Raw genomic sequence first — 24,535 nt, forward strand, 5'->3', positions numbered from 1 at the left:
GGCTCCTTGATGCCGCACTCGGTCACATGCTGCCTTGATGTCTGTCATAATATACACGCAGGTATATGATGCTGCACATACAGGCAGTGATTGACACACAGGATCACCAGTGAACACACAGAACACAGCAGCCAATCACCAGACAGGACACGGCCACTATAAAGCCAGAGGGCACTAGTTTTCCCGCTCTCTCGGGATGCAGCCTCTGAGACAGTCAGAGCCCGTGAGCAGCAACTGGAACATACACCATGTGGCAGTGAGATAGTCTGGTCAGGTTAGCCTCAGGTCTCCAGTCAACTCAGCACAGTGCCAACCCACAGTTAAAGTATGTATGATAGTTAAGAGTTCAATAAAATCGAGTTGCATTTCTTCCAGTGTTGGAAGCCTGTCTCACTGCTGCAGTAAACGCAGTCCCCGCAGACCCGGCACACCCAACACATCAATGTCAAGGACAGTCACTCTCCCCTCACCTCTGGCATTCAGCTCCATGTTTGAACCAAGGCTGTAATGAGGTCAGGAGCTGAGTGACCCTGGGCGGAACCCGAACTGAGCGTCCGTAATTTTTTATGACTCCTTCGTTGATGATGGAGAATAGCCATGATGTGGAAATGCCGACATTGGACTGGGGTGAGCACAGTAAGAAGTCTTACAACACCAGGTTAAAGTCCAACAGGTTTGTTTCGATATCACTAGCTTTCGGAGCGCTGCTCACCTGAGGAAGGAGCTGTGATATCGAAACAAGCCTGGTGTACTTTAACCTGGTGTAAGACATCTTACGATGGAGAGTAGGGCGGTAATTGGCTGGGTTAATTTGTCCTCTTTCTTGTGATCAGGACACACCTGGGCAATTGTCCCTGACTCCGTCACGTTCAGGAAGTGTGTCCAGCTGCAGCTCCTGTTCGACCGCTTGACGGTTCTGGAGCTGCGGATGGACTCACTTTGGAGCATCCGCGATGCTGAGGACGTCGTGGATAGCACGTTTAGCGAGTTGGTCACACCGCAGGTGAAAATTACTGAGAGGATAGAAAATGGGTGACCAACAGATAGAGAAAGAGTAGGAAGGCAGTGCAGGTGCCCCCTGCGGTCATCTCCCTCCAAAACAGATATACCACTTTGAATACTGTTGAGGGAGATGGCTCACCAGGGGAAGGCAGCAGCAGCCAGGTTCATGGCACTGTGGCCGGCTCTGCTGCGCAGGAGGGCAGGAAGAAGAATGGCAGGGCTATAGTGATAGGGGACTCAATCGTAAGGGGAATAGACAGGCGGTTCTGCGGACGCAGTCGAGACTCCAGGATGGTATGTTGCCTCCCTGGTGCAAGGGTCAAGGATGTCCCGGAGCGGCTGCAGGACATTCTGGGGGGGAGGGTGAACAGCCAGCTGTCGTGGTGCACATAGGCACCAAAGATATAGGTAAAAAACGGGATGAGGTTTTACGTGCTGAATTTAGGAAGTTAGGAGTTAAACTAAAAAGGACCTCAAAGGCAGTAATCTCAGGATTGTTACCTGTGCCACGAGCTAGTCAGAGTAGGAATGTCAGGAAAGAGAGGATGAATGGGTGGTTTGAGAGATGGAGCAAGAGGGAGGGATTCAAATTCCTGGGGCATTGGAACCGGTTCTGGGGGAGGTGGGACCTGTACAAACTGGACAGTATGCACCTAGGCAGGACTGGAACCAATGTCCTGGGGGAGTGTTTGCTAGAGCTGTTGGGGAGGGTTTAAACTAATGTGGCAGGGAGATGGGAACCGATGCAGGAAGTCGGAGGGAAGTAAGGTGGGGACAGAAACAAAAGGCAGTGAAGGGAAAAGTGGAAGGCATATAAATCAGGGACAAAAATCAAGAAGGGCAGCACGGGAGCACAGTGGTTAGCACAATTGCTTCACAGCTCCAGGGTCCCAGGTTTGATTCCCGGCTTGGGTCACTGTCTGTGTGGAGTCTGCACGTCCTCCCCGTGTCTGCGTGGGTTTCCTCCGGGTGCTCCGGTTTCCTCCCACAGTCCAAAGATGTGCAGGTTAGGTGGATTGGCCATGATAAATTGTCCTTAGTGTCCAAAATTGCCCTTAGTGTTGGGTGAGGTAACTGGGTTATGGGGATAGGGTGGAGGTGTAGACTTGGGTAGGGTGCTCTTTCCAAGAGCTTTTGCAGATTCGATGAGCCGAATGGCCTCCTTCTGCACTGTCAATTCTATGTTTCTATGATTACATCATAATTCTAAAAGGGCAATAAATGTAAAGAAAACAAGCCTGAAGGCTCTGTGTCTCAATGCGAGGAGCATTTGCAATAAAGTTGATGAATTAACTGCGCAGCCAACCATTAACGGATATGATGTAATTGGGATCACAGAGACCGCGCTCCAGGGTGACCAAGGATGTGAACACAACATCCAGCTGTATTCAATATTCAGGAAAGATAGAAGGAAATGAAAGGGAGGTGGGGTAGCGTTGCTGGTTAAAGAGGAGATTAACACAATAATAAGGAAGGACATTAGCCTGGACAATGTGGAATCTGTATTGGTGGAGCTGCGGAATACCAAAGGGCAAAAAAGTTTGTGGGAGTTGTGTACAGGCCACCAAACAGGAGTTGTGAGGTCGGGGATGGCATCAAACAGGAAATTAGAGATGTGTGCATAGAAAAACATAGAAAACATAGAAAAATACAGCACAGAACAGGCCCTTCGGCCCACGATGTTGTGCCGAACTTTTGTCCTAGATTAAAAACAAATTAATCTACACCCCATCATTCTACCGTAATCCATGTACCTATCCAATAGCCGCTTGAAGGTCCCTAATGTTTCCGTTCTACTTCCACAGGCAGTGCATTCCATGCCCCCACTACTCTCTGGGTAAAGAACCTACCTCTGACACCCCTCCCCTATATCTTCCACCATTCACCTTAAATTTATGTCCCCTTGTAATGGTTTGTTCCACCCGGGGAAAAAGTCTCTGTCTACTCTATCTATTCCCCTGATCGTCTTATAAACCCCGATCAAGTCGCCCCTCACCCTTCTCCATTCTAATGAGAAAAGGCCTAGCACCCTCAACCTTTCCTCGTAAGACCTACTCTCCATTCCAGGCAACATCCTGGTAAATCTCCTTTGCACCTTTTCCAAAGCTTCCACATCCTTCCTAAAATGAGGCGACCAGAACTGTACACAGTACTCCAAATGTGGCCTTACCAAGGTTTTGTACAGCTGCATCATCACCTCACGGCTCTTAAATTCAATCCCTCTGTTAATGAACGCTAGCACACCATAGGCCTTCTTCACAGCTCTATCCACTTGAGTGGCAACTTTCAAAGATGTATGAACATAGACCCCAAGATCTCTCTGCTCCTCCACATTGCCAAGAACTCTACCGTTAACCCTGTATTCCGCATTCATATTTGTCCTTCCAAAATGGACAACCTCACACTTTTCAGGGTTAAACTCCATCTGCCACTTCTCAGCCCAGCTCTGCATCCTATCTATGTTTCTTTGCAGTAAGGGTACAGCAGTTATTATGGGTGACTTCGATCTGCATATTGATTGGGCTAATCAAACTGGTAGTAATGATTTTGGCGGCGTGAGAGCAGCTGGTGAGTCAGTTTCAGCGGGAGCATTGCGGAAGGAGGTTGCTGGGAGGTAAGTCAACCTTTAAAAGCACTTCTCTTTGCAGGGGCAGGCCAGTCGATTTCGGCGGCGTGAGAGCAGCTGGTGAGTCAGTTTCAGCAGGAGCTGAGAATTTTTCTTTTTTTTTAAATTAGTTTTTTGAGGCGGGATCAGGAAGTCGACCCGCGGACGTCTGGGAAGACCCTCACCAATAAATTCTGGTGGAGAGGAAACCCGAGACACTACACGTGTAGTGTCTCCCACCCGCCCTCCTCCTCTAACCTAATAATAAAACCCATTGGTCTGAGGTAAGTACCATATTTTATTATATTATTATTACTTTTTATAAAAATTTAATTTAGTTGTTAGCCAGATCTTGGTAGAAAGTTGGAGGAATGGCAGGGAAGGGAGTGCAATGTTCCTCCTGCAGGATGTTTGAGGTGAGGGATGCAGTTAGTGTCCCTGCTGATTTTACCTGCAGGAAGTGCTGCCATCTCCAGCTCCTCCAAGACCGAGTTAGGGAACTGGAGCTGGAGTTGGAAGAACTTCGGATCATTCGGGAGGCAGAAGGGGTCATAGATAGCAGCTTCAGGGAATTAGTTACACCAAAGATTGGAGATAGGCGGGTAACTGTAAGAGGGACTGGGAAAAAACAGTCAGTGCAGGGATCCCCTGCGGCTGTTCCCCTGAGAAACAAGTATACCGCTTTGGATACTTGTGGGGGGGACGACTTACCAGGGGTAAGCCATGGGGTACGGGCCTCTGGCACGGAGTCTGTCCCTGTTGCTCAGAAGGGAAGGGGGGAGAGGAGCAGAGCATTAGTAATTGGGGACTCTATAGTCAGGGGCACAGATAGGAGATTTTGTGGGAGCGTGAGAGACTCACGTTTGGTATATTGCCTCCCAGGTGCAAGGGTACGTGATGTCTCGGATCGTGTTTTCCGGGTCCTTAGGGGGAGGGGGAGCAGCCCCAAGTCGTGGTCCACATTGGCACCAACGACATAGGTAGGAAAGGGGACATGGATGTCAGGCAGGCTTTCAGGGAGCTAGGATGGAAGCTCAGAACTAGAACAAACAGAGTTGTTATCTCTGGGTTGTTGCCCGTGCCACGTGATAGTGAGATGAGGAATAGGGAGAGAGAGCATTTAAACACGTGGCTACAGGGATGGTGCAGGCGGGAGGGATTCAGATTTCTGGATAACTGGGGCTCTTTCTGGGGAAGGTGGGACCTCTACAGACAGGATGGTCTACATCTGAACCTGAGGGGCACAAATATCCTGGGGGGGAGATTTGTTAGTGCTCTTTGGGGGGGTTTAAACTAATGCAGCAGGGGCATGGGAACCTGGATTGTAGTTTTAGGGTAAGGGAGAATGAGAGTATAGAGGTCAGGAGCACAGATTTGACGTCGCAGGAGGGGGCCAGCGTTCAGGTAGGTGGTTTGAAGTGTGTCTACTTCAATGCCAGGAGTATACGAAACAAGGTAGGGGAATTGGCAGCGTGGGTTGGTACCTGGGACTTCGATGTTGTGGCCATTTCGGAGACATGGATAGAGCAGGGACAGGAATGGATGTTGCAGGTTCCGGGGTTTAGGTGTTTTAGTAAGCTCAGAGAGGAGGCAAAAGAGGGGAGGTGTGGCGCTGCTAGTCAAGAGCAGTATTACGGTGGCGGAGAGGATGCTAGATGGGGACTCTTCTTCCGAGGTACAAAGAACAAAGAACAAAGAAATGTACAGCACAGGAACAGGCCCTTCGGCCCTCCAAGCCCGTGCCGACCATACTGCCCGACTAAACTACAATCTTCTACACTTCCTGGGTCCGTATCCTTCTATTCCCATCCTATTCATATATTTGTCAAGATGCCCCTTAAATGTCCCTATCGTCCCTGCCTCCACTACCTCCTCCGGTAGTGAGTTCCAGGCACCCACTACCCTCTGCGTAAAAAACTCGCCTCGTACATCTACTCTAAACTTTGCCCCTCTCACCTTAAACCTATGCCCCCTAGTAATTGACCCCTCTACCCTGGGGAAAAGCCTCTGACTATCCACTCTGTCTATGCCCCTCATAATTTTGTATACCTCTATCAGGTCGCCCCTCAACCTCCTTCGTTCCAGTGAGAACAAACCGAGTTTATTCAATCGCTCCTCATAGCTTATGCCCTCCATACCAGGCAACATTCTGGTAAATCTCTTCTGCACCCTCTCTAAAGCCTCCACATCCTTCTGGTAGTGTGGCGACCAGAATTGAACACTATACTCCAAGTGTGGCCTAACTAAGGTTCTATACAGCTGCAACATGACTTGCCAATTCTTATACTCAATGCCCTGGCCAATGAAGGCAAGCATGCCGTATGCCTTCTTGACTACCTTCTCCACCTGTGTAGCCCCTTTCAGTGATCTGTGGACCTGTACTCCTAGATCTCTTTGACTTTCAATACTCTTGAGGGTTCTACCATTCACTGTATATTCCCTACCTGCATTAGCCCTTCCAAAATGCATTACCTCACATTTGTCCAGGTTAAACTCCATCTGCCATCTCTCCGCCCAAGTCTCCAGACAATCTAAATCCTGCTGTATCCTCAGACAGTCCTCATCGCTATCCGCAATTCCACCAACCTTTGTGTCGTCTGCAAACTTACTAATCAGACCAGTTACATTTTCCTCCAAATCATTTATATATACTACAAAGAGCAAAGGTCCCAGCACTGATCCCTGTGGAACACCACTGGTCACAGCCCTCCAATTAGAAAAGCATCCCTCCATTGCTACCCTCTGCCTTCTATGGCCTAGCCAGTTCTGTATCCACCTTGTCAGTTCACCCCTGATCCCGTGTGACTTCACCTTTTGTACTAGTCTACCATGAGGGACCTTGTCAAAGGCCTTACTGAAGTCCATATAGACAACATCTACTGCCCTACCTGCCTCAATCATCTTAGTGACCTCCTCGAAAAACTCTATCAAGTTAGTGAGACACGACCTCCCCTTCACAAAACCGTGCTGCCTCTCACTAATACGTCCATTTGCTTCCAAATGGGAGTAGATCCTGTCTCGAAGAATTCTCTCCAGTAATTTCCCTACCACTGAAGTAAGGCTCACCGGCCTGTAGTTCCCGGGATTATCCCTGCCACCCTTCTTAAACAGAGGAACAACATTGGCTATTCTCCAGTCCTCCGGGACATCCCCTGAAGACAGCGAGGATCCAAAGATTTCTGTCAAGGCCTCAGCAATTTCCTCTCCAGCCTCCTTCAGTATTCTGGGGTAGATCCCATCCGGCCCTGGGGACTTATCTACCTTAATATTTTTTAAGACACCCAACACCTCGTCTTTTTGGATCACAATGTGACCCAGGCTATCTACACCCCCTTCTCCAGACTCAACATCTACCAATTCCTTCTCTTTGGTGAATACTGATGCAAAGTATTCATTTAGTACTTCGCCCATTTCCTCTGGCTCCACACATAGATTCCCTTGCCTATCCTTCAGTGGGCCAACCCTTTCCCTGGCTACCCTCTTGCTTTTTATGTAAGTGTAAAACGCCTTGGGATTTTCCTTAACCCTATTTGCCAATGACTTTTCATGACCCCTTCTAGCCCTCCTGACTCCCTGCTTAAGTTCCTTCCTACTTTCCTTATATGCCACACAGGCTTCGTCTGTTCCCAGCCTTTTAGCCCTGACAAATGCCTCCTTTTTCTTTTTGACGAGGCCTACAATATCATTCGTCATCCAAGGTTCCCGAAAATTGCCGTATTTGTCTTTCTTCCTCACAGGAACATGCCTGTTCTGTATTCCTATCAACTGACACTTGAAAGCCTCCCACATGTCAGATGTTGATTTGCCCTCAAACATCCGCCCCCAATCTATGCTCTTCAGTTCCCGCCTAATATTGTTATAATTAGCCTTCCCCCAATTTAGCACATTCATCCTCGGACCACTCTTATCCTTGTCCACCAGTACTTTAAAACTTACTGAATTGTGGTCACTGTTACCGAAATGCTCCCCTACTGAAACATCTACCACCTGGCCGGGCTCATTCCCCAATACCAGGTCCAGTACCGCCTCTTCCCTAGTTGGACTGTTTACATATTGTTTTAAGAAGCCCTCCTGGATGCTCCTTACAAACTCTGCCCCGTCTAAGCCCCTGGCACTAAGTGAGTCCCAGTCAATATTGGGGAAGTTGAAGTCTCCCATCACCACAACCCTGTTGTTTTTACTCTTTTCCAAAATCTGTCTACCTATCTGCTCCTCTATCTCCCGCTGGCTGTTGGGAGGCCTGTAGTATACCCCCAACATTGTGACTGCACCCTTCTTATTCCTGATCTCTACCCATATAGCCTCACTGCCCTCTGAGGTGTCCTCTCGCTGTATAGCTGTGATACTCTCCTGAACAAGTAGCGCAACTCCGCCTCCCCTTTTACATCCCCCTCTATCCCGCCTGAAACATCTAAATCCTGGAACGTTTAGCTGCCAATCCTGCCCTTCCCTCAACCAGGTCTCTGTAATGGCAACAACATCATAGTTCCAAGTAGTAATCCAAGCTCTAAGTTCATCTGCCTTACCCGTAATGCTCCTTGCATTAAAACATATGCACTTCAGGCCACCAGACCCGCTGTGTTCAGCAACTTCTCCCCGTCTGCTCTGCCTCAGAGCCACACTGTCCATATTCCCTAGTTCTCCCTCAACGCTCTCACCTTCTGACCTATTGCTCCCGTGCCCACCCCCCTGCCATACTAGTTTAAACCCTCCCGTGTGACACTAGCAAATCTTGCGGCCAGGATATTTATGCCTCTCCGGTTTAGATGCAACCCGTCCATCTTATACAGGTCACACCTGCCCCGGAAGAGCTCCCAGTGGTCCAGATAACCGAAACCCTCCCTCCTACACCAGCTGTTTAGCCACGTGTTTGTCTGCTCTATCTTCCTATTTCTAGCCTCACTGGCACGTGGCACAGGGAGTAATCCCGAGATTACAACCCTCGAGGTCCTGTCTTTTAACTTTCTGCCTAGCTCCCTGAACTCCTGCTGCAGGACCTCATGCCTCTTCCTGCCTATGTCGTTAGTACCAATATGTACAACGACCTCTACCTGTTTGCCCTCCCCCTTCAGGATTCCCTCTACCCGTTCGGAGACATCCTGGACCCTGGCACCAGGGAGGCAACATACCATCCTGGAGTCTCTTTCACGTCCACAGAAGCGCCTATCTGTTCCCCTGACTATAGAGTCCCCTATAACTATTACTCTTCTGCGCTTTGACCCTCCCTTCTGAACATCAGAGCCAGCCGTGGTGCCACTGCTCTGGCTGCTGCTGTTTTCCCCTGATAGGCTATCCCCCCCGACAGTATCCAAAGGGGTATATCTGTTCGAGAGGGGGACAACCACAGGGGATTCCTGCACTGACTGCCTGCCCTTTCTGGTGGTCACCCATTTCTCTGCCTGCACCTTGGGTGTGACCACACTTACATAACTGCGATCTATGACGCTTTCCGCCACCTGCATGCTCCTAAGTGCATCCAATTGCTGCTCCAACCGAACCATGCGGTCTGTGAGGAGCTGCAGTTGGGTGCACATTCTGCAGATGAAGCCATCCAGGACGCTGGAAGCCTCCCGGACCTGCCACATCTCACAGTCAGAGCACAGCACCCCTCTAACTGACATTGCGTCAATTAAAAATTTGTCTTTTTTTTTATAAATACTTTTTTTTTTTTAAATTACAAAGTTACTGTCAACTATCTGTTTCCTAGCACTAGATTTCTAATAGAAATGCGATAGCTAACTATAATATCCTCCGATCTCCGGCTTAGATATCCTCTAAATTATAATTAAGTTATTATGTTTAATTAGTTCCCAAATAGTCAAAAAAATTTAGGTTAGAATCCCAACCAGCCACTCAGGTCACAGCTTTTCTGTCCCCCCCGACACACACAATTTGAAAAAAGGTATAAAAGTAAAAATCACTTGCTTACCTTCTGAGATGTTCTCAGGTTCTCTCGCTGACAGAGCGAGGTAGTATTGGCTGAAGTTAGAAACAGGAAAGGAGAGGTCACCCTGTTGGGAGTTTTTTATAGGCCTCCTAATAGTTCTAGGGATGTAGAGGAAAGGATGGCGAAGATGATTCTGGATATGAGCGAAAGTAACAGGGTAGTTATTATGGGAGACTTTAACTTTCCAAATATTGACTGGAAAATATATAGTTCGAGTACAATAGATGGGTCGTTTTTTGTACAGTGTGTGCAGGAGGGTTTCCTGAAACAATATGTTGACAGGCCAACAAGAGGCGAGGCCACGTTGGATTTGGTTTTGGGTAATGAACCAGGCCAGGTGTTGGATTTGGAGGTAGGAGAGCACTTTGGGGACAGTGACCACAATTCGGTGACGTTTACGTTAATGATGGAAAGGGTTAGGGTTACACCGCAGGGCAAGAGTTATCGCTGGGGGAAGGGCAATTATGATGCCATTAGACGTGACTTGGGGGGGATAAGGTGGAGAAGTAGGCTGCAAGTGTTGGGCACACTGGATAAGTGGAGCTTGTTCAAGGATCACCTACTGCGTGTTCTTGATAAGTATGTACCGGTCAGACAGGGAGGAAGGCGTCGAGCGAGGGAACCGTGGTTTACCAAGGAAGTGAAATCTCTTGTTAAGAGGAAGAAGAAGGCCTATGTGAAGATGAAGTGTGAAGTTTCGGTTGGGGCGATGGATAGTTACAAGGTAGCGAGGAAGGATCTAAAGAGAGAGCTAAGACGAGCAAGGAGGGGACATGAGAAGTATTTGGCAGGAAGGATCAAGGAAAACCCAAAAGCTTTCTATAGGTATGTCAGGAATAAGCGAATGACTAGGGAAAGAGTAGGACCAGTCAAGGACAGGGATGGGAAATTGTGTGTGGAGTCTGAAGAGATAGGCGAGATACTAAATGAATATTTTTCGTCAGTATTCACTCAGGAAAAAGATAATGTTGTGGAGGAGAATGCTGAGCCCCAGGCTAATAGAATAGATGGCATTGAGGTACGTAGGGAAGAGGTGTTGGCAATTCTGGACAGGCTGAAAATAGATAAGTCCCCGGGACCTGATGGGATTTATCCTAGGATTCTATGGGAGGCCAGGGAAGAGATTGCTGGACCTTTGGCTTTGATTTTTATGTCATCATTGGCTACAGGAATAGTGCCAGAGGACTGGAGGACAGCAAATGTGGTCCCTTTGTTCAAAAAGGGGAGCAGAGACAACCCCGGCAACTATAGACCGGTGAGCCTCACGTCTGTAGTGGGTAAAGTCTTGGAGGGGATTATAAGGGACAAGATTTATAATCATCTAGATCGGAATAATATGATCAGGGATAGTCAGCATGGCTTTGTGAAGGGTAGGTCATGCCTCACAAACCTTATTGAGTTCTTTGAGAAGGTGACTGAACAGGTAGACGAGGGTAGAGCAGTTGATGTGGTGTATATGGATTTCAGCAAAGCGTTTGATAAGGTTCCCCACGGTAGGCTATTGCAAAAAATACGGAGGCTGGGGATTGAGGGTGATTTAGAGATGTGGATCAGAAATTGGCTAGCTGAAAGAAGACAGAGGGTGGTGGTTGATGGGAAATGTTCAGAATGGAGTACAGTCACAAATGGAGTACCACAAGGATCTGTTCTGGGGCCGTTGCTGTTTGTCATTTTTATCAATGACCTAGAGGAAGGCGCAGAAGGGTGGGTGAGTAAATTTGCAGACGATACTAAAGTCGGTGGTGTTGTCGATAGTGTGGAAGGATGTAGCAGGTTACAGAGGGATATAGATAAGCTGCAGAGCTGGGCTGAGAGGTGGCAAATGGAGTTTAATGTAGAGAAGTGTGAGGTGATTCACTTTGGAAGGAATAACAGGAATGCGGAATATTTGGCTAATGGTAAAGTTCTTGAAAGTGTGGAGGAGCAGAGGGATCTAGGTGTCCATGTACATAGATCCCTGAAAGTTGCCACCCAGGTTGATAGGGTTGTGAAGAAGGCCTATGGAGTGTTGGCCTTTATTGGTAGAGGGATTGAGTTCCGGAGTCGGGAGGTCATGTTGCAGCTGTACAGAACTCTGGTCCGGCCGCATTTGGAGTATTGCGTACAGTTCTGGTCACCACATTATAGGAAGGACGTGGAGGCTTTGGAGCGAGTGCAGAGGAGATTTACCAGGATGTTGCCTGGTATGGAGGGAAAATCTTATGAGGAAAGGCTGATGGACTTGAGGTTGTTTTTGTTGGAGAGAAGAAGGTTAAGAGGAGACTTAATAGAGGCATACAAAATGATCAGGGGGTTGGATAGGGTGGACAGTGAGAGCCTTCTCCCGCGGATGGATATGGCTGGCACGAGGGGACATAACTTTAAACTGAGGGGTAATAGATATAGGACAGAGGTCAGAGGTAGGTTCTTTACGCAAAGAGTAGTGAGGCCGTGGAATGCCCTACCTGCTACAGTAGTGAACTCGCCAACATTGAGGGCATTTAAAAGTTTATTGGATAAACATATGGATGATAATGGCATAGTGTAGGTTAGATGGCTTTTGTTTCGGTGCAACATCGTGGGCCGAAGGGCCTGTACTGCGCTGTATTGTTCTATGTTCTATGTTCTATGTTCTAATGAGATGGAGGAGGATTTCCCGGAATGTATAAGGGATGGTTTTCTCGACCAATATGTCAAGGAACCAACTCGAGAGCAGGCCATCCTAGACTGGGTTTTGTGCAATGAGAGAGGATTAAATGGCAACTTTGTGGTGTGAGATCCTTTCGGGAAGAGTGACCATAATTTGGCAGAATCCTTCATTAAGGTGGAGAGTGACACAAATAAGTCTGAGACTTGGGTCCTGAACTTAAAGAAAGCTGATTTTGATGGTATGAGATGTGCATTGGCGAGGATAAGCTGGCAAAGAATACTTGAGGGATTGACGGTAGATAAGCAATGGCAGACATTTAAAGAACACATGGATGACCTTCAACAATGTACGTCCCTGTCTGGCGCAAGGGTAAGACGGGGAAGGTAGCTCAACCATGGCTAACAAGGGAAACCAGGGATAGTGTGAAAGCCAAAGAGGAGGCAGATAAATTGGCCAGAAAAAGCAGCATGCCTGAGGACTGGGAGAAATTTAAAATTCAGCAGAGGAGGACAAAGGGTTTAATTCGGAAAGGGAAAATAGTATATGAGAGTAAGCTTGCACAAAACATAAAAACTGACTGCAGAAGCTTCAATAGATATTTGTAGATAAAAGGACTGGTGAAAACAAATGTAGGTCCCTGACAGTTAGAATTCATAATGGGCAACAAAGAGATGACAGACCAGTTGAGCAAATACTTTGGATCCGTCTTCACTGAGGACACAAATTATCTTCCGGAAATACCAGGGGACAGAGGATCAGCATGAAGGAGGAACTGAAGGAAATCCTTATTCATCAGGAAATTATATTGGGGAAAATGATGGGATTAAAACCAGATAAGTCCCCAGGGCCTGATGCTCTGAAATCCCAGGGTACTTCAGGAAGTGGCCTTAGAAATAGTGGACACACTGGTGATCAATTTCCAGCATTCTATAGACTTTGGACGCAACTTTGTAAAAAAGGAGGGAGAGAGAAAATGGGGAATTATGGACCGGTTAGCCTGACATCGGTGGTGGGGAAAATCTCGAGTCAATTATTAAGGATGAAATAACTGAGCATTTGGAAAGTGGGGGCAGGATTGGTCCAAGTCAGCATGGATTCACTAAAGGGAAATCATGCTCTACAAATCTTCTGGAACTTTTTGAGGATGTGACCAGTAGAGTGGACAAGGGTGAACCAGTGGATGTTGTGTATCTGGACTTTCAAAAGGCTTTTGACAAAGGTCCCACGCAAGAGATTAGGGAGCAAAATTAAAGCTCATGGTATTGAGGGTAATTCATGTGGATAGAGAACTGGTTGGCAGACAGGAAGCAGAGAGTGGGAATAAGCGGGTCTTTTTCAGAGTGGCAGGCAGTGACCAGTGGGGTACCGCAGGGTTCAGTGCTGGGGGCCCAGCTCTTCACAATATATATTAAGGATTTGGACAAAGGAATTGCAACATCTCCAAATTTGCAGACGACACTAAGCTGGGTGCAGTGTGCGCTGTGAGGGGGATGCAGAGAGGCTGCAGGGTGACTTGGACAGGCTGGCTGAGTGGGCAAACACTTGGCAAATGCAATATAATGTGGGTAAATGTGAGGTTATCCACTTTGGTGACAATAACAGGAAGACAGATTATCTGAATGGTGGCAGTTTAGGAAAAGGGGACGTGCAACGAGACCTGGGTGTGATGGTGGGACAGTCGCTGAAGGTTGGCGTGCGGGTACAGCAGGCGGTGAGGAAAGCTAATGGCACGCTGGCCTTCACAGCGAGAGGATTTGAGTATAGGAGTAGGGATGTGTTGCTGCAGTGATACAGGGCCTTGGTGAGGCCACACCTTGCGTATTGTGGCAGTTTTGGTCTCCTAGTTTGAGGAAGGACATTCTTGCTATTGAGGGTGTCCAGCGAAGGTTCACCAGACTAATTCCCGGGGTGGCAGGACTGACAGATGAAGAAAGACTGGATCGACTGGGCTAGTACTGACTGGAGTTTAGAAGAATGAGAGAGGATTTCATAGAAACATATATAATCCTGATGGGACTGGACAGGCTGGATGCAGGAAGAATGTTCCCGATGTTGGGGACGCCCAGAACTAGGGGTCACAGCCTAAGAATAAGGGGGTCAGCCATTCAGGACTGAGATGAGGAAGAACTTCTTCTCTCAGAGAGGTGTGAGCTTGTGGAATTCTCTCCCACAGAAAGCTGTAGGGTCCAGTTTGTTGGATATATTCAAGAGGGAGCTGGACATGGCCCTTGCGGCTAAAGGGATAAAGGGGTACGGAGAGGAAGCGGGAGTGGAATACTGAATCTGCATGATCAGCCATGGTCATATTGAATGGTGGAGCTGGCTCGAAGGGCCGAATGGCCTCCTCCTGCTCCTATTTCCCATGTTTCTAAGTGAGTGTTGTTGCTGTACTGGAACAGCTTGGCTAGGGTATGGCAAGTTCTGGCCAGGTCTAGTGTGTACAGGGGCATAAATTGGCTTTGATGGTATGAGGGGTGAGCACAGTGTTGGGGTGGTACCAGGACTGCGTTGGGGGTGAGGGGATATGAGAGCGAGGGTGGGAGGGCTGTTTTTTATTGTTCTTTTTTAATTTTTCAGCACAGTGCCATGGTCCTGAGGCAGGCCGTCTTCCCACATCCCTCCAGACTCAGTATCCTCTTCCCTCATTCCGAGGTCACCCGCCCTGACTTCTAATGTAGTAAACCTCCTGGATGGAAAACCGGACTTCCGGGAGCCATTTGTAAAGGTCAGGCGTGTGGAGCTGGGACACGTGTTTAGAGGTCTGAAGGGAAATACCCAGTTAAATCCCACCATCTGAATTCAATTAAATATAGTTAATACACAATGAATTCTCAACTCACCAGTATTCCCAACTTCCTCTTGCTTCCTGACTCCTTCAATCTTCCTCTTCATTGGATATTTCTCCGAGGACCCTTCCTTATTCCACCGACAACAATTCTCAGTCTCAGTTTTCAACCTGATTTCTTTTCTGCCTCTCTGGCGCTCTGTTGAGTGTGAATTACTGACACAGGGCGATGCTGGTGACAAGTCTACATGGAATTTAGCAAGGCCTTTGACAAGGTACCACATGGAAGGTTGTTGCAAAAGGTTAAATCTCTCGGAATCCAGGAAGAGGTAGCCAATTGGATACAAAATTGGCTTGGCGACCGAAGCCAAAGGGTGGTTGTGATGGGGAAGCCTGTGACCAGCGGTGTGTGCCTCAGGAATCGGTGCTGGGTCCACTGTTATTTGTTATATATATTAATTATTTGGATGAGAATTTAGGAGGCATGGTTAGTACGTTTGCAGATGACACCAAGATTGGTGGCACAGTGGATAGTGAAGAAGGTTATACAAGATTGCAATGGGATCTTGACCAATTGGGTCAGTGGGTCGATGAATGGCAGATGGAGTTTAATTTGTATAAATGTGAGATGATGCATTTTGGTCGATCAAATCAGGGCAGGACGGACTCAGTTAATGGTAAGTAGTTGGGGAGAGTTACAGAACAAAGATCTAGGGGTACAGGCTCATAGCTCCTTGAAGGTGGAGTCGCAGGTGGACAGGGTGGTGAAGAAGGCATTCGGCATGCTTGGTTTCATTGGTCAGAACATTGAATACAGGAGTTGGGACGTCTTGTTGAAGTTGTACAAGACATTGGTACGGCCACACTTGGAATACTGTGTGCAGTTCTGGTCACCCTATTATAGAAAGGATATTATTAAACTAGAGAGAGAGCAGTAAGAAGTCTTACACCAGGTTAAAGTCCAACAGGTTTGTTTCAAACACTAGTTTGCGGAGCGCTGCTCCTTCCTCAGGTGAATGAAGAGGTATGTTCCAGAAACACATATATAGACAAATTCAAAGATGCCAAACAATGCTAGGAATGCGAGCATTTGCAGTTATTAAGTCTTTACAGATCCAGAGATGGGGTAACCCCAGGTTAAAGAGGTGTGAATTGTACCAAGCCAGGACAGTAGGTAGGATTTCGCAGGCCAGATGGTGGGGGATGAATGTAATGCGACATGAATCCCAGGTCCCGGTACTCATGTGTGCAGAACTTGGCTATAAGTTTCTGCTCGGCGATTCTGCGTTGTCGCGCGTCCTGAAGGCCGCCTTGGAGAACGCTTACCCGGAGATCAGAGGCTGAATGCCCTTGACTGCTGAAGTGTTCCCCGACTGGAAGGGAACATTCCTGCCTGGTGGTACATTGGCGTCTGCATGGTCTCGCCAATGTACCACGCTTCGGGACATCCTTTCCTGCAGCGTATGAGGTAGACAACGTTGGCCGAGTCGCACGATTATTTACCGCGTACCTGGTACATACTCGTGTGACTCAGTACATACTCTCTCTCTGTCTCTCTGTCTCTCTCCTGCTCGTTGGTCCCGCTCCCGAGCGGTTGAGTGTCTGGCTTCGCGGTCCGGGCTGCCACTTCTCTTCTGCCACCCACATTCTGCTGTGCGGGGGGGTGGGGTTGGGGGGGGGCGGCGGGTGGGGGGGGCTCGGTCGGGCAGGCTCGCGCTCTTAGGCGCTAGTTCTGTTCGGGGACGCGACTCTCCTCAGCCGCTTCTGAGCCTCCGGCTCCGGTTCCTCCCACACCATTTTAAAAAAATTCTCCGGCTCCTCTCGCACACTTATTTCTCCCACGGGCCTCAGCTTACCGTCCGTCCAGTCCCTTGCGGCTTTTTTCCCCCTGTTCGTACCTTCGGGGGGTGCTGCGTGGGTTATTTCTTAAACACAAGAATAAAAATACCCCCGGGACTAAACAAACTAAACAAAAAAAATAAACCCTGAAAGTTTAGTCCTTTAGCGGGAGCTGCCTCGTGCCCGTCTCTCCCTTACAGAGCCCTACCGCAAGTCCCCTTCGAAGCACCGTTCTGCATCTTTGACTTTGTCTATATATGTGTTTCTGGAACATACCTCTTCATTCACCTGAGGGAGGAGCAGCGCTCCGAAAGCTAGTGATTCAAAACAAACCTGTTGGACTTTAACCTGGTGTTGTAAAACTTCTTACTGTGCTCACCCCAGTCCAACACCGGCATCTCCACATCATAGAAAGAGTGCAGAAGAGATTGACCAGGATGCTACCAGGACTTGATGGTCTGAGTTATAAGGAGAGGTTGGATAGATAGTACTTTCTTCCCTGGAGCGTAGAAGGCTTAGGGGTGATCTTAAAGAGGTCTATAAAATAATGAGAAACATAGATAAGGCAGATAGTCGACATCTTTTCCCAAAGGTAGAGGAGTCTAGAACTAGAGGGCAAAGGTTTCAGGTGAGGTACACAAAAGAGACCAGAGGGGAAATTGTTTCACAGAGGGTGGTGAGCATCTGGAACGAGCTGCCAGAGGCAGTGGTAGAGGCGGGTAAATTTTTTCCCTTTAAAAAAGTTAGACAGTTACATGGGCAGGATGGGTATAGAGGGATATGGGCCAATTGCAGGCAAGTGGGACTAGCATAGTGATAGAAACTGGGCAGCATGGACAAGCTGGGCTGAAGGGCCTATTTCCATGCTGTAAACATCGAGGACTCTAAGACTCTAACTAAGGCTGTTGGAGGGCACTCATTCAGATCAGGTAAAAGCAATTCACTGCGGACGCTGGAATCCAAAACCAAAGAGAAAATGCTGGAGAATCTCAGCAGATCCGGCAGCATCTGGGGGGAGAGTAAAGAGCGAACGTTTCGCTAACGCTGCCTGGGTTAATTGACCTTTCTAACACCGTGCGCCAGGTACAGAGTGATGAAGCCTTTGGCCTGCATCAATCAAGCCCTGCGGTTCAATCAGAGGCTGCATTTGTAGATCATTTAGACTTTGATTAAGACAGCGGATTGTGGGGGACTGAAAATGGTGCAGATTCTCTGAGCTGAAAGTGAACTGATGGGGCAGGAGGCGACTTTGTTGTGATTGGGTTGAGTTTGTGTCAGGAGAGATTACGTAACACTTTATCTCTTTCTCCACAGGAATATGTTCCCTCCGAACCTGGTGGAGGCTTGCTTTAAACAGGTAGGAATCAAAAGCAAGAAATGGCACCAAGTCTCACAGAGTTAATGCAAAAAGGATGATGGAAAAACCTGCTCCATTTCCAATACTGACTGAGATAACATCGGAGTTTTCAACACAGACAGTGGCCTCGCCACAGCTCAAACACTCCACATCACCGCAGAGATTTCATCTGAAGTCTCAGCTTCTTAATCAGCTCAGTTCATCGTTTCCATCCCCACTGGGAGGACATTCCCCCCCACACCCCCACCTGCCCCCTCCCCGTCCCACCCCCTCCCCCACCTGCCCCCTCCCCGTCCCACCCCCCTCCCCCACCTGCCCCCTCCCCGTCCCACCCCCCTCCCCCACCTGCCCCCTCCCCGTCCCCCCCCGCCTGCCCCCATCCCACCCCCGCCTGCCCCCCTCCCCGTCCCACCCCCCTCCCCCACCTGCCCCCACCCCGTCCCACCCCCCTTCCCCCCCGCCTGTCCCCCTTCCCCCACCTGCCCCCTTCCCCCGCCTGCCCCCCTTGCCCCCGTCCCACCCCCTTCCCCCCTCGCCTGCCCCCCTCCCCATCCCACCCCCCCTTCCCCCTCGCCTGCCCCCTTCCCCTCCACCTGCCCCCTTCCCCTCCACCTGCCCCCCTTCCCCCGCCTGCCCCCTTCCCCCCCGCCTGCCCCATCCCACCCCTGCCTGACCCCTACCCGCCCCCCCGCCAGTCACCCTTCCCCTGCCTGCCCCCTTCCCCCGTCCCACCCCCCCTTCCCCCTCACCTGCCCCCTCCCCGTCCCACCCCCCCTTCCCCCTCGCCTGTCCCCTTCCCCTCGCCTGTCCCCTTCCCCCCGCCTGCCCCCCTCCCCATCCCAACCCCCTCACCTGCCCCGCCTCCCCCTCCCCCTCCCCTTCCCCCCGCTTGCCCCCCATTCCCCGCCTTCCCCCCTCCCCAGTCCCAACCCCACTTTCCCCCGCCTGCCCCACCTTCCTCCCGTCCCACCCCCTTCCCCCCTCGCCTGCCCCCTCCCCGTCCCACCCACCCTCGCCTGCCCCCTTGCCCCCTGGCCTGCCCCCCTTCCACCGCCTGCCCCCCTCCCCGTCCCACCCCCCTTCCCCTCTCACCTGCCCCCCTCCCCGCCCCAACCCCCTTCCCCCTCGCCTGCCCCTTCCCCCCACCCCTTCCCCCCGCCTGCCCCCCTTCCCTCCCCCGTCCCACCCCCCTTCCCCACGCCTGCCCCCTTCCCCCCGCCTGCCCCTTCCCCCCTGCCTGCACCCCTTCCACCCTCGCCACCCCCTTCCCCCCACCTGCCCCCCCTTTCCCCGCGCCTGCCCCCCCTTGCCCCCCGCCTGCCCCTTTTTCCCCCCGCCTGCCCCCTTCCCTCCGTTCCACCCCCCTTCCCCCGTCCCACCCCCTTCCCCCCGCCAGCTCCCCCTTCCCCCTGCCTGCCCCCCCTTCCCCCCCGCCATCCCCCTTCCCCCCACCTGCCCCCTCCCTGTCACACCCCCCCTTCCCCCCCACCAGCCCCCCTTCTCCCCATCCCACCCCCCCTTCCCCCCCTGCACAGCATTGATTGTCCATGCTATTTGCCCTTGAGAAGGTGGTGGTGAACCACCCTCTTGAACCGCTGCAATCTGTGTGGTGTAGGTACACCCACTGTGCTGTTAGGGAAGAAGTTTCAGGAACCTTACAGCGAGTAACTCACCTTCTGACCCCCCAAAGCCTGTCCACCATCTACAAGGCACAAATCAGCAGTGTAATCTCCACTTGCCTGGATGAGTGCAGCTCCAACAACACTCAGGAAGCTCAACACCATCCAGGACAAAGCAGCCCCGCTTGATTGCTCCCCCGTCCACAAACATTCACTCCCTCCACCTCCGACGCACAGTGGCAGCCGTGTGGACCATCTACAAGATGCACTGCAGTAACTCACCAAGGTTCCTTAGACAGCACCTTCCAAACCCACGACCACCACCATCTCGAAGGACAAGAGCAGCAGATACCTGGGAACCCCACCACCTGGGGTTCTCCTCCAAGTCACTCACCATCCTGACTGGGAAATATATCACCGTTCCTTCACTGTCGCTGGGGCAACATCCTGGAACTCCCTCCCTAACAGCACAGTGGGTGTACCTACACCTTAGGGACTGCAGCGGTTCAAGACGGCAGCTCACCCCCACTTTCTGAAGGGTAACTGGGGATGGGCAAAAAGTTATGCTGCCTCTTGTGGACCATCCTAAAGCGAGAGGTCATAATCTTAAAATGAGAGGTAGCAAATTTACCACAGAGTTGAGGAGAAACTATTTCTCCCAAAGGGCTGTGAATCTGTGGAATTCGCTGCCCCAGAGTGCGGTGCATGCTGGGACAGTGAGTAAATTTAAGGAGGAGTTAGACAGGTTTTTAATCGGGTTGAGGGGTTATGGAGAACGGGCAGGAGGTGGAGTTGAGGCCAGGATGGGATCAGCCACGATCACATTGAGGGCGTGAGGCTCGGGAGGCTAAATTGCCTGACAGGTGACATGGTAGCACAGTGGTTAGCACGGTTGCTTCACAGCTCCAGGGTCCCAGGTTCGATTCCCGGCTTGGGTCACTGTCTGTGCGGCGTCTGCATGTTCTCCCCGTGTCGCGTGGGTTTCCTCCGGGTGCTCCGGTTTCCTCCCACAAGCCCCGAAAGACGTGCTGTTAGGTGAATTGGACATTCTGAATTCTCCCTCCGTGTACCCGAACAGGAGCCGGAATATGGCGACTAGGGGCTTTTCACAGTAACTTCATTGCAGCGTTAATGGAAGACTACTTCTGACAATAAAGATTATTATTATTACTCTCACTCCGAGATCATGTGTTCCAGGGTGGAGATTCTCTGGCTGATTTTGCAATCCAGCTCTTGGCCTGTAACATTGTCGGTAGCATTTAAGGATCATATCACCATGATCTGTTCGGTCTGCTCGATAAACTCGGTCTGTTCTCACTGGAATGATGTAGGTTAAGAGGCGACCTGATGAAAATCTACAAGATTATGAGTGGCATGGACAGAGTGGATAGTCAGATGCTCTCTCCTAGGGCTGGAGAGTCAAGTACTCGGGGACATCGGTTAAAACTGCGTGGGCAAAAGTTTAGAACAGATGTGCGAGGCAAGTTTTTTGCACAGAGGCTGGTAAATATATGGAACGCGCTGCCTGGGGAGGGGGTGGGAGCGGGTACGATTGACGCATTTAAGGGACATCTGGACAAATATATGAATAGGGTGCATTGTTCTTTGTTCTTTGATAAAATGGCGGAGAAGAGTCGATGGGTCGAATGGCCGAATTCTGTTCCTATATCTTATGAACTTATGATTATTAATTCACTCTCCCGACTGTCTCTCCTCCCGCTGTTTTCACTCTCCCGACTGTCTCTCTCTCTCCTCTCGCTGTTTTCACTCTCCCGACTGTCTCTCTCTCTCCTCTCGCTGTTTTCACTCTCCTGACTGTCTCTCTCTCCTCTCGCTGTTTTCACTCTCCCGACTGTCTCTCCTCCCGCTGTTTTCACTCTCCCGACTGTCTCTCTCTCTCCTCTCGCTGTTTTCACTCTCCTGACTGTCTCTCTCTCCTCTCGCTGTTTTCACTCTCCCGACTGTCTCTCTCCCCTCTCGCTGTTTTCACTCTCCCGACTGTCTCTCTCTCTCCTCTTGCTGTTTTCACTCTCCCGACTGTCTCTCTCTCCTCTCGCTGTTTTCACTCTCCCGACTGTCTCTCTCTCCTCTCACTGTTTTCACTCTCCCGACTGTCTCTCTCTCTCCTCTCGCTGTTTTCACTCTCCCGACTGTCTCTCCTCCCGCTGTTTTCACTCTCCCGACTGTCTCTCTCTCTCCTCTCGCTGTTTTCACTCTCCCGACTGTCTCTCTCTCCTCTCGCTGTTTTCACTCTCCCGACTGTCTCTCTCTCCTCTCGCTGTTTTCACATTCCCGACTGTCTCTCTCCTCTCGCTGTTTTCACTCTCCCGACTGTCTCTCTCTCCTCTCGCTGTTTTCACTCTCCCGACTGTCTCTCTCTCTCCTCTCGCTGTTTTCACTCTCCCGACCGTCTCTCTCTCCTCTCGCTGTTTTCACTTTCCCGACTGTCTCTCTCTCTCCTCTCGCTGTTTTCACTCTCCCGACTGTCTCTCTCTCTCCTCTCGCTGTTTTCACTCTCCCGACTGTCTCTCTCCTCTCGCTGTTTTCACTTTCCCGACTGTCTCTCTCCTCTCGCTGTTTTCACTCACCCGACTGTCTCTCTCTCTCCTCTCGCTGTTTTCACTCTCCCGACTGTCTCTCTCTCTCCTCTCGCTGTTTTCACTCTCCCGACTGTCTCTCTCTCTCATCTCGCTGTTTTCACTCTCCCGACTGTCTCTCTCTGTCCTCTCGCTGTTTTCACTCTCCCGACTGTCTCTCTCTCCTCTCGCTGTTTTCACTCTCCCGACCGTCTCTCTCTCTCCTCTCGCTGTTTTCACTCTCCCGACTGTCTCTCTCTCCTCTCGCTGTTTTCACTCTCCCGACTGTCTCTCTCTCCTCTCGCTGTTTTCACTCTCCCGACTGTCTCTCTCTCACCTCTCGCTGTTTTCACTCTCCCGACCGTCTCTCTCTCTCCTCTCGCTGTTTTCACTCTCCCGACTGTCTCTCTCTCTCCTCTCGCTTTTTTCACTCTCCCGACTGTCTCTCTCTCTCCTCTCGCTGTTTTCACTCTCCCGACTGTCCCTCTCTCCTCTCGCTGTTTTCACTCTCCCGACTGTCTATCTCTCTCTTCTCGCTGTTTTCACTCTCCCGACCGTCTCTCTCTCCTCTCGCTGTTTTCACTCTCCCGACTGTCTCTCTCTCCTCTCGCTGTTTTCACTCTCCCGACTGTCTCTCTCTCTCCTCTCGCTGTTTTCACTCTCCCGACTGTCTCTCTCTCTCCTCTCGCTTTTTTCACTCTCCCGACTGTCTCTCTCTCTCCTCTCGCTGTTTTCACATTCCCGACTGTCTCTCTCTCTCCTCTCGCTGTTTTCACTCTCCCGACTGTCTCTCTCTCTCCTCTCGCTGTTTTCACTCTCCCGACTGTCTCTCTCTCTCCTCTCGCTGTTTTCACTCTCCCGACTGTCTCTCTCTCTCCTCTCGCTGTTTTCACTCTCCCGACCGTCTCTCTCTCTCCTCTCGCTGTTTTCACTCTCCCGACCGTCTCTCTCTCTCCTCTCGCTGTTTTCACTTTCCCGACTGTCTCTCTCTCTCCTCTCGCTGTTTTCACTCTCCCGACTGTCTCTCTCTCTCCTCTCGCTGTTTTCACTCTCCCGACTGTCTCTCTCCTCTCGCTGTTTTCACTTTCCCGACTGTCTCTCTCCTCTCGCTGTTTTCACTCACCCGACTGTCTCTCTCTCTCCTCTCGCTGTTTTCACTCTCCCGACTGTCTCTCTCTCTCCTCTCGCTGTTTTCACTCTCCCGACTGTCTCTCTCTCTCCTCTCGCTGTTTTCACATTCCCGACTGTCTCTCTCTGTCCTCTCGCTGTTTTCACTCTCCCGACTGTCCCTCTCTCCTCTCGCTGTTTTCACTCTCCCGACTGTCTCTCTCTCTCCTCTCGCTGTTTTCACTCTCCCGACTGTCTCTCTCTCTCCTCTCGCTGTTTTCACTCTCCCGACCGTCTCTCTCTCTCCTCTCGCTGTTTTCACTCTCCCGACTGTCTCTCTCTCCTCTCGCTGTTTTCACTCTCCCGACTGTCTCTCTCTCCTCTCGCTGTTTTCACTCTCCCGACTGTCTCTCTCTCTCCTCTCGGTTTTTTCACTCTCCCGACTGTCTCTCTCTCCTCTCGCTGTTTTCTCTCTCCCGACTGTCTCTCTCTCTCCTCTCGCTGTTTTCACTCTCCCGACTGTCTCTCTCTCACCTCTCGCTGTTTTCACTCTCCCGACCGTCTCTCTCTCTCCTCTCGCTGTTTTCACTCTCCCGAATGTCTCTCTCTCCTCTCGCTGTTTTCACTCTCCCGACCGTCTCTCTCTCTCCTCTCGCTGTTTTCACTCTCCCGAATGTCTCTCTCTCCTCTCGCTGTTTTCACTCTCCCGACTGTCTCTCTCTCTCCTCTCGCTGTTTTCACTCTCCCGACTGTCTCTCTCTCCTCTCGCTGTTTTCACTCTCCCGACTGTCTCTCTCTCTCCTCTCGCTGTTTTCACTCTCCCGACTGTCTCTCTCTCTCCTCTCGCTGTTTTCACTCTCCCGACTGTCTCTCTCCTCTCGCTGTTTTCACTCTCCTGACTGTCTCTCTCCTGTCGCTGTTTTCACTCTCCCGACTGTCTCTCTCTCTCCTCTCGCTTTTTTCACTCTCCCGACTGTCTCTCTCTCTCCTCTCGCTGTTTTCACATTCCCGACTGTCTCTCTCTCTCCTCTCGCTGTTTTCACTCTCCCGACTGTCCCTCTCTCCTCTC

The 24,535-nt window shown here is 50.6% G+C and overlaps 1 protein-coding gene across 1 annotated transcript in view; it reads left to right on the forward strand.

The window, feature by feature from the left end:
- The window catches only part of LOC140429044 (excitatory amino acid transporter 1-like), a 379,543-nt gene that overhangs the window by 162,047 nt on the left and 192,961 nt on the right, over positions 1-24,535 (forward strand). Inside the window, exon 5 of the mRNA XM_072515573.1 lies at positions 18,122-18,164. Within this exon, the coding sequence (XP_072371674.1) occupies positions 18,122-18,164 (43 nt within the window). The remainder of the gene's footprint in view (positions 1-18,121; positions 18,165-24,535) is intronic.

Source organism: Scyliorhinus torazame, chromosome 9, assembly GCF_047496885.1.
Source record: "Scyliorhinus torazame isolate Kashiwa2021f chromosome 9, sScyTor2.1, whole genome shotgun sequence".
Taxonomy (NCBI): domain Eukaryota; kingdom Metazoa; phylum Chordata; class Chondrichthyes; order Carcharhiniformes; family Scyliorhinidae; genus Scyliorhinus; species Scyliorhinus torazame.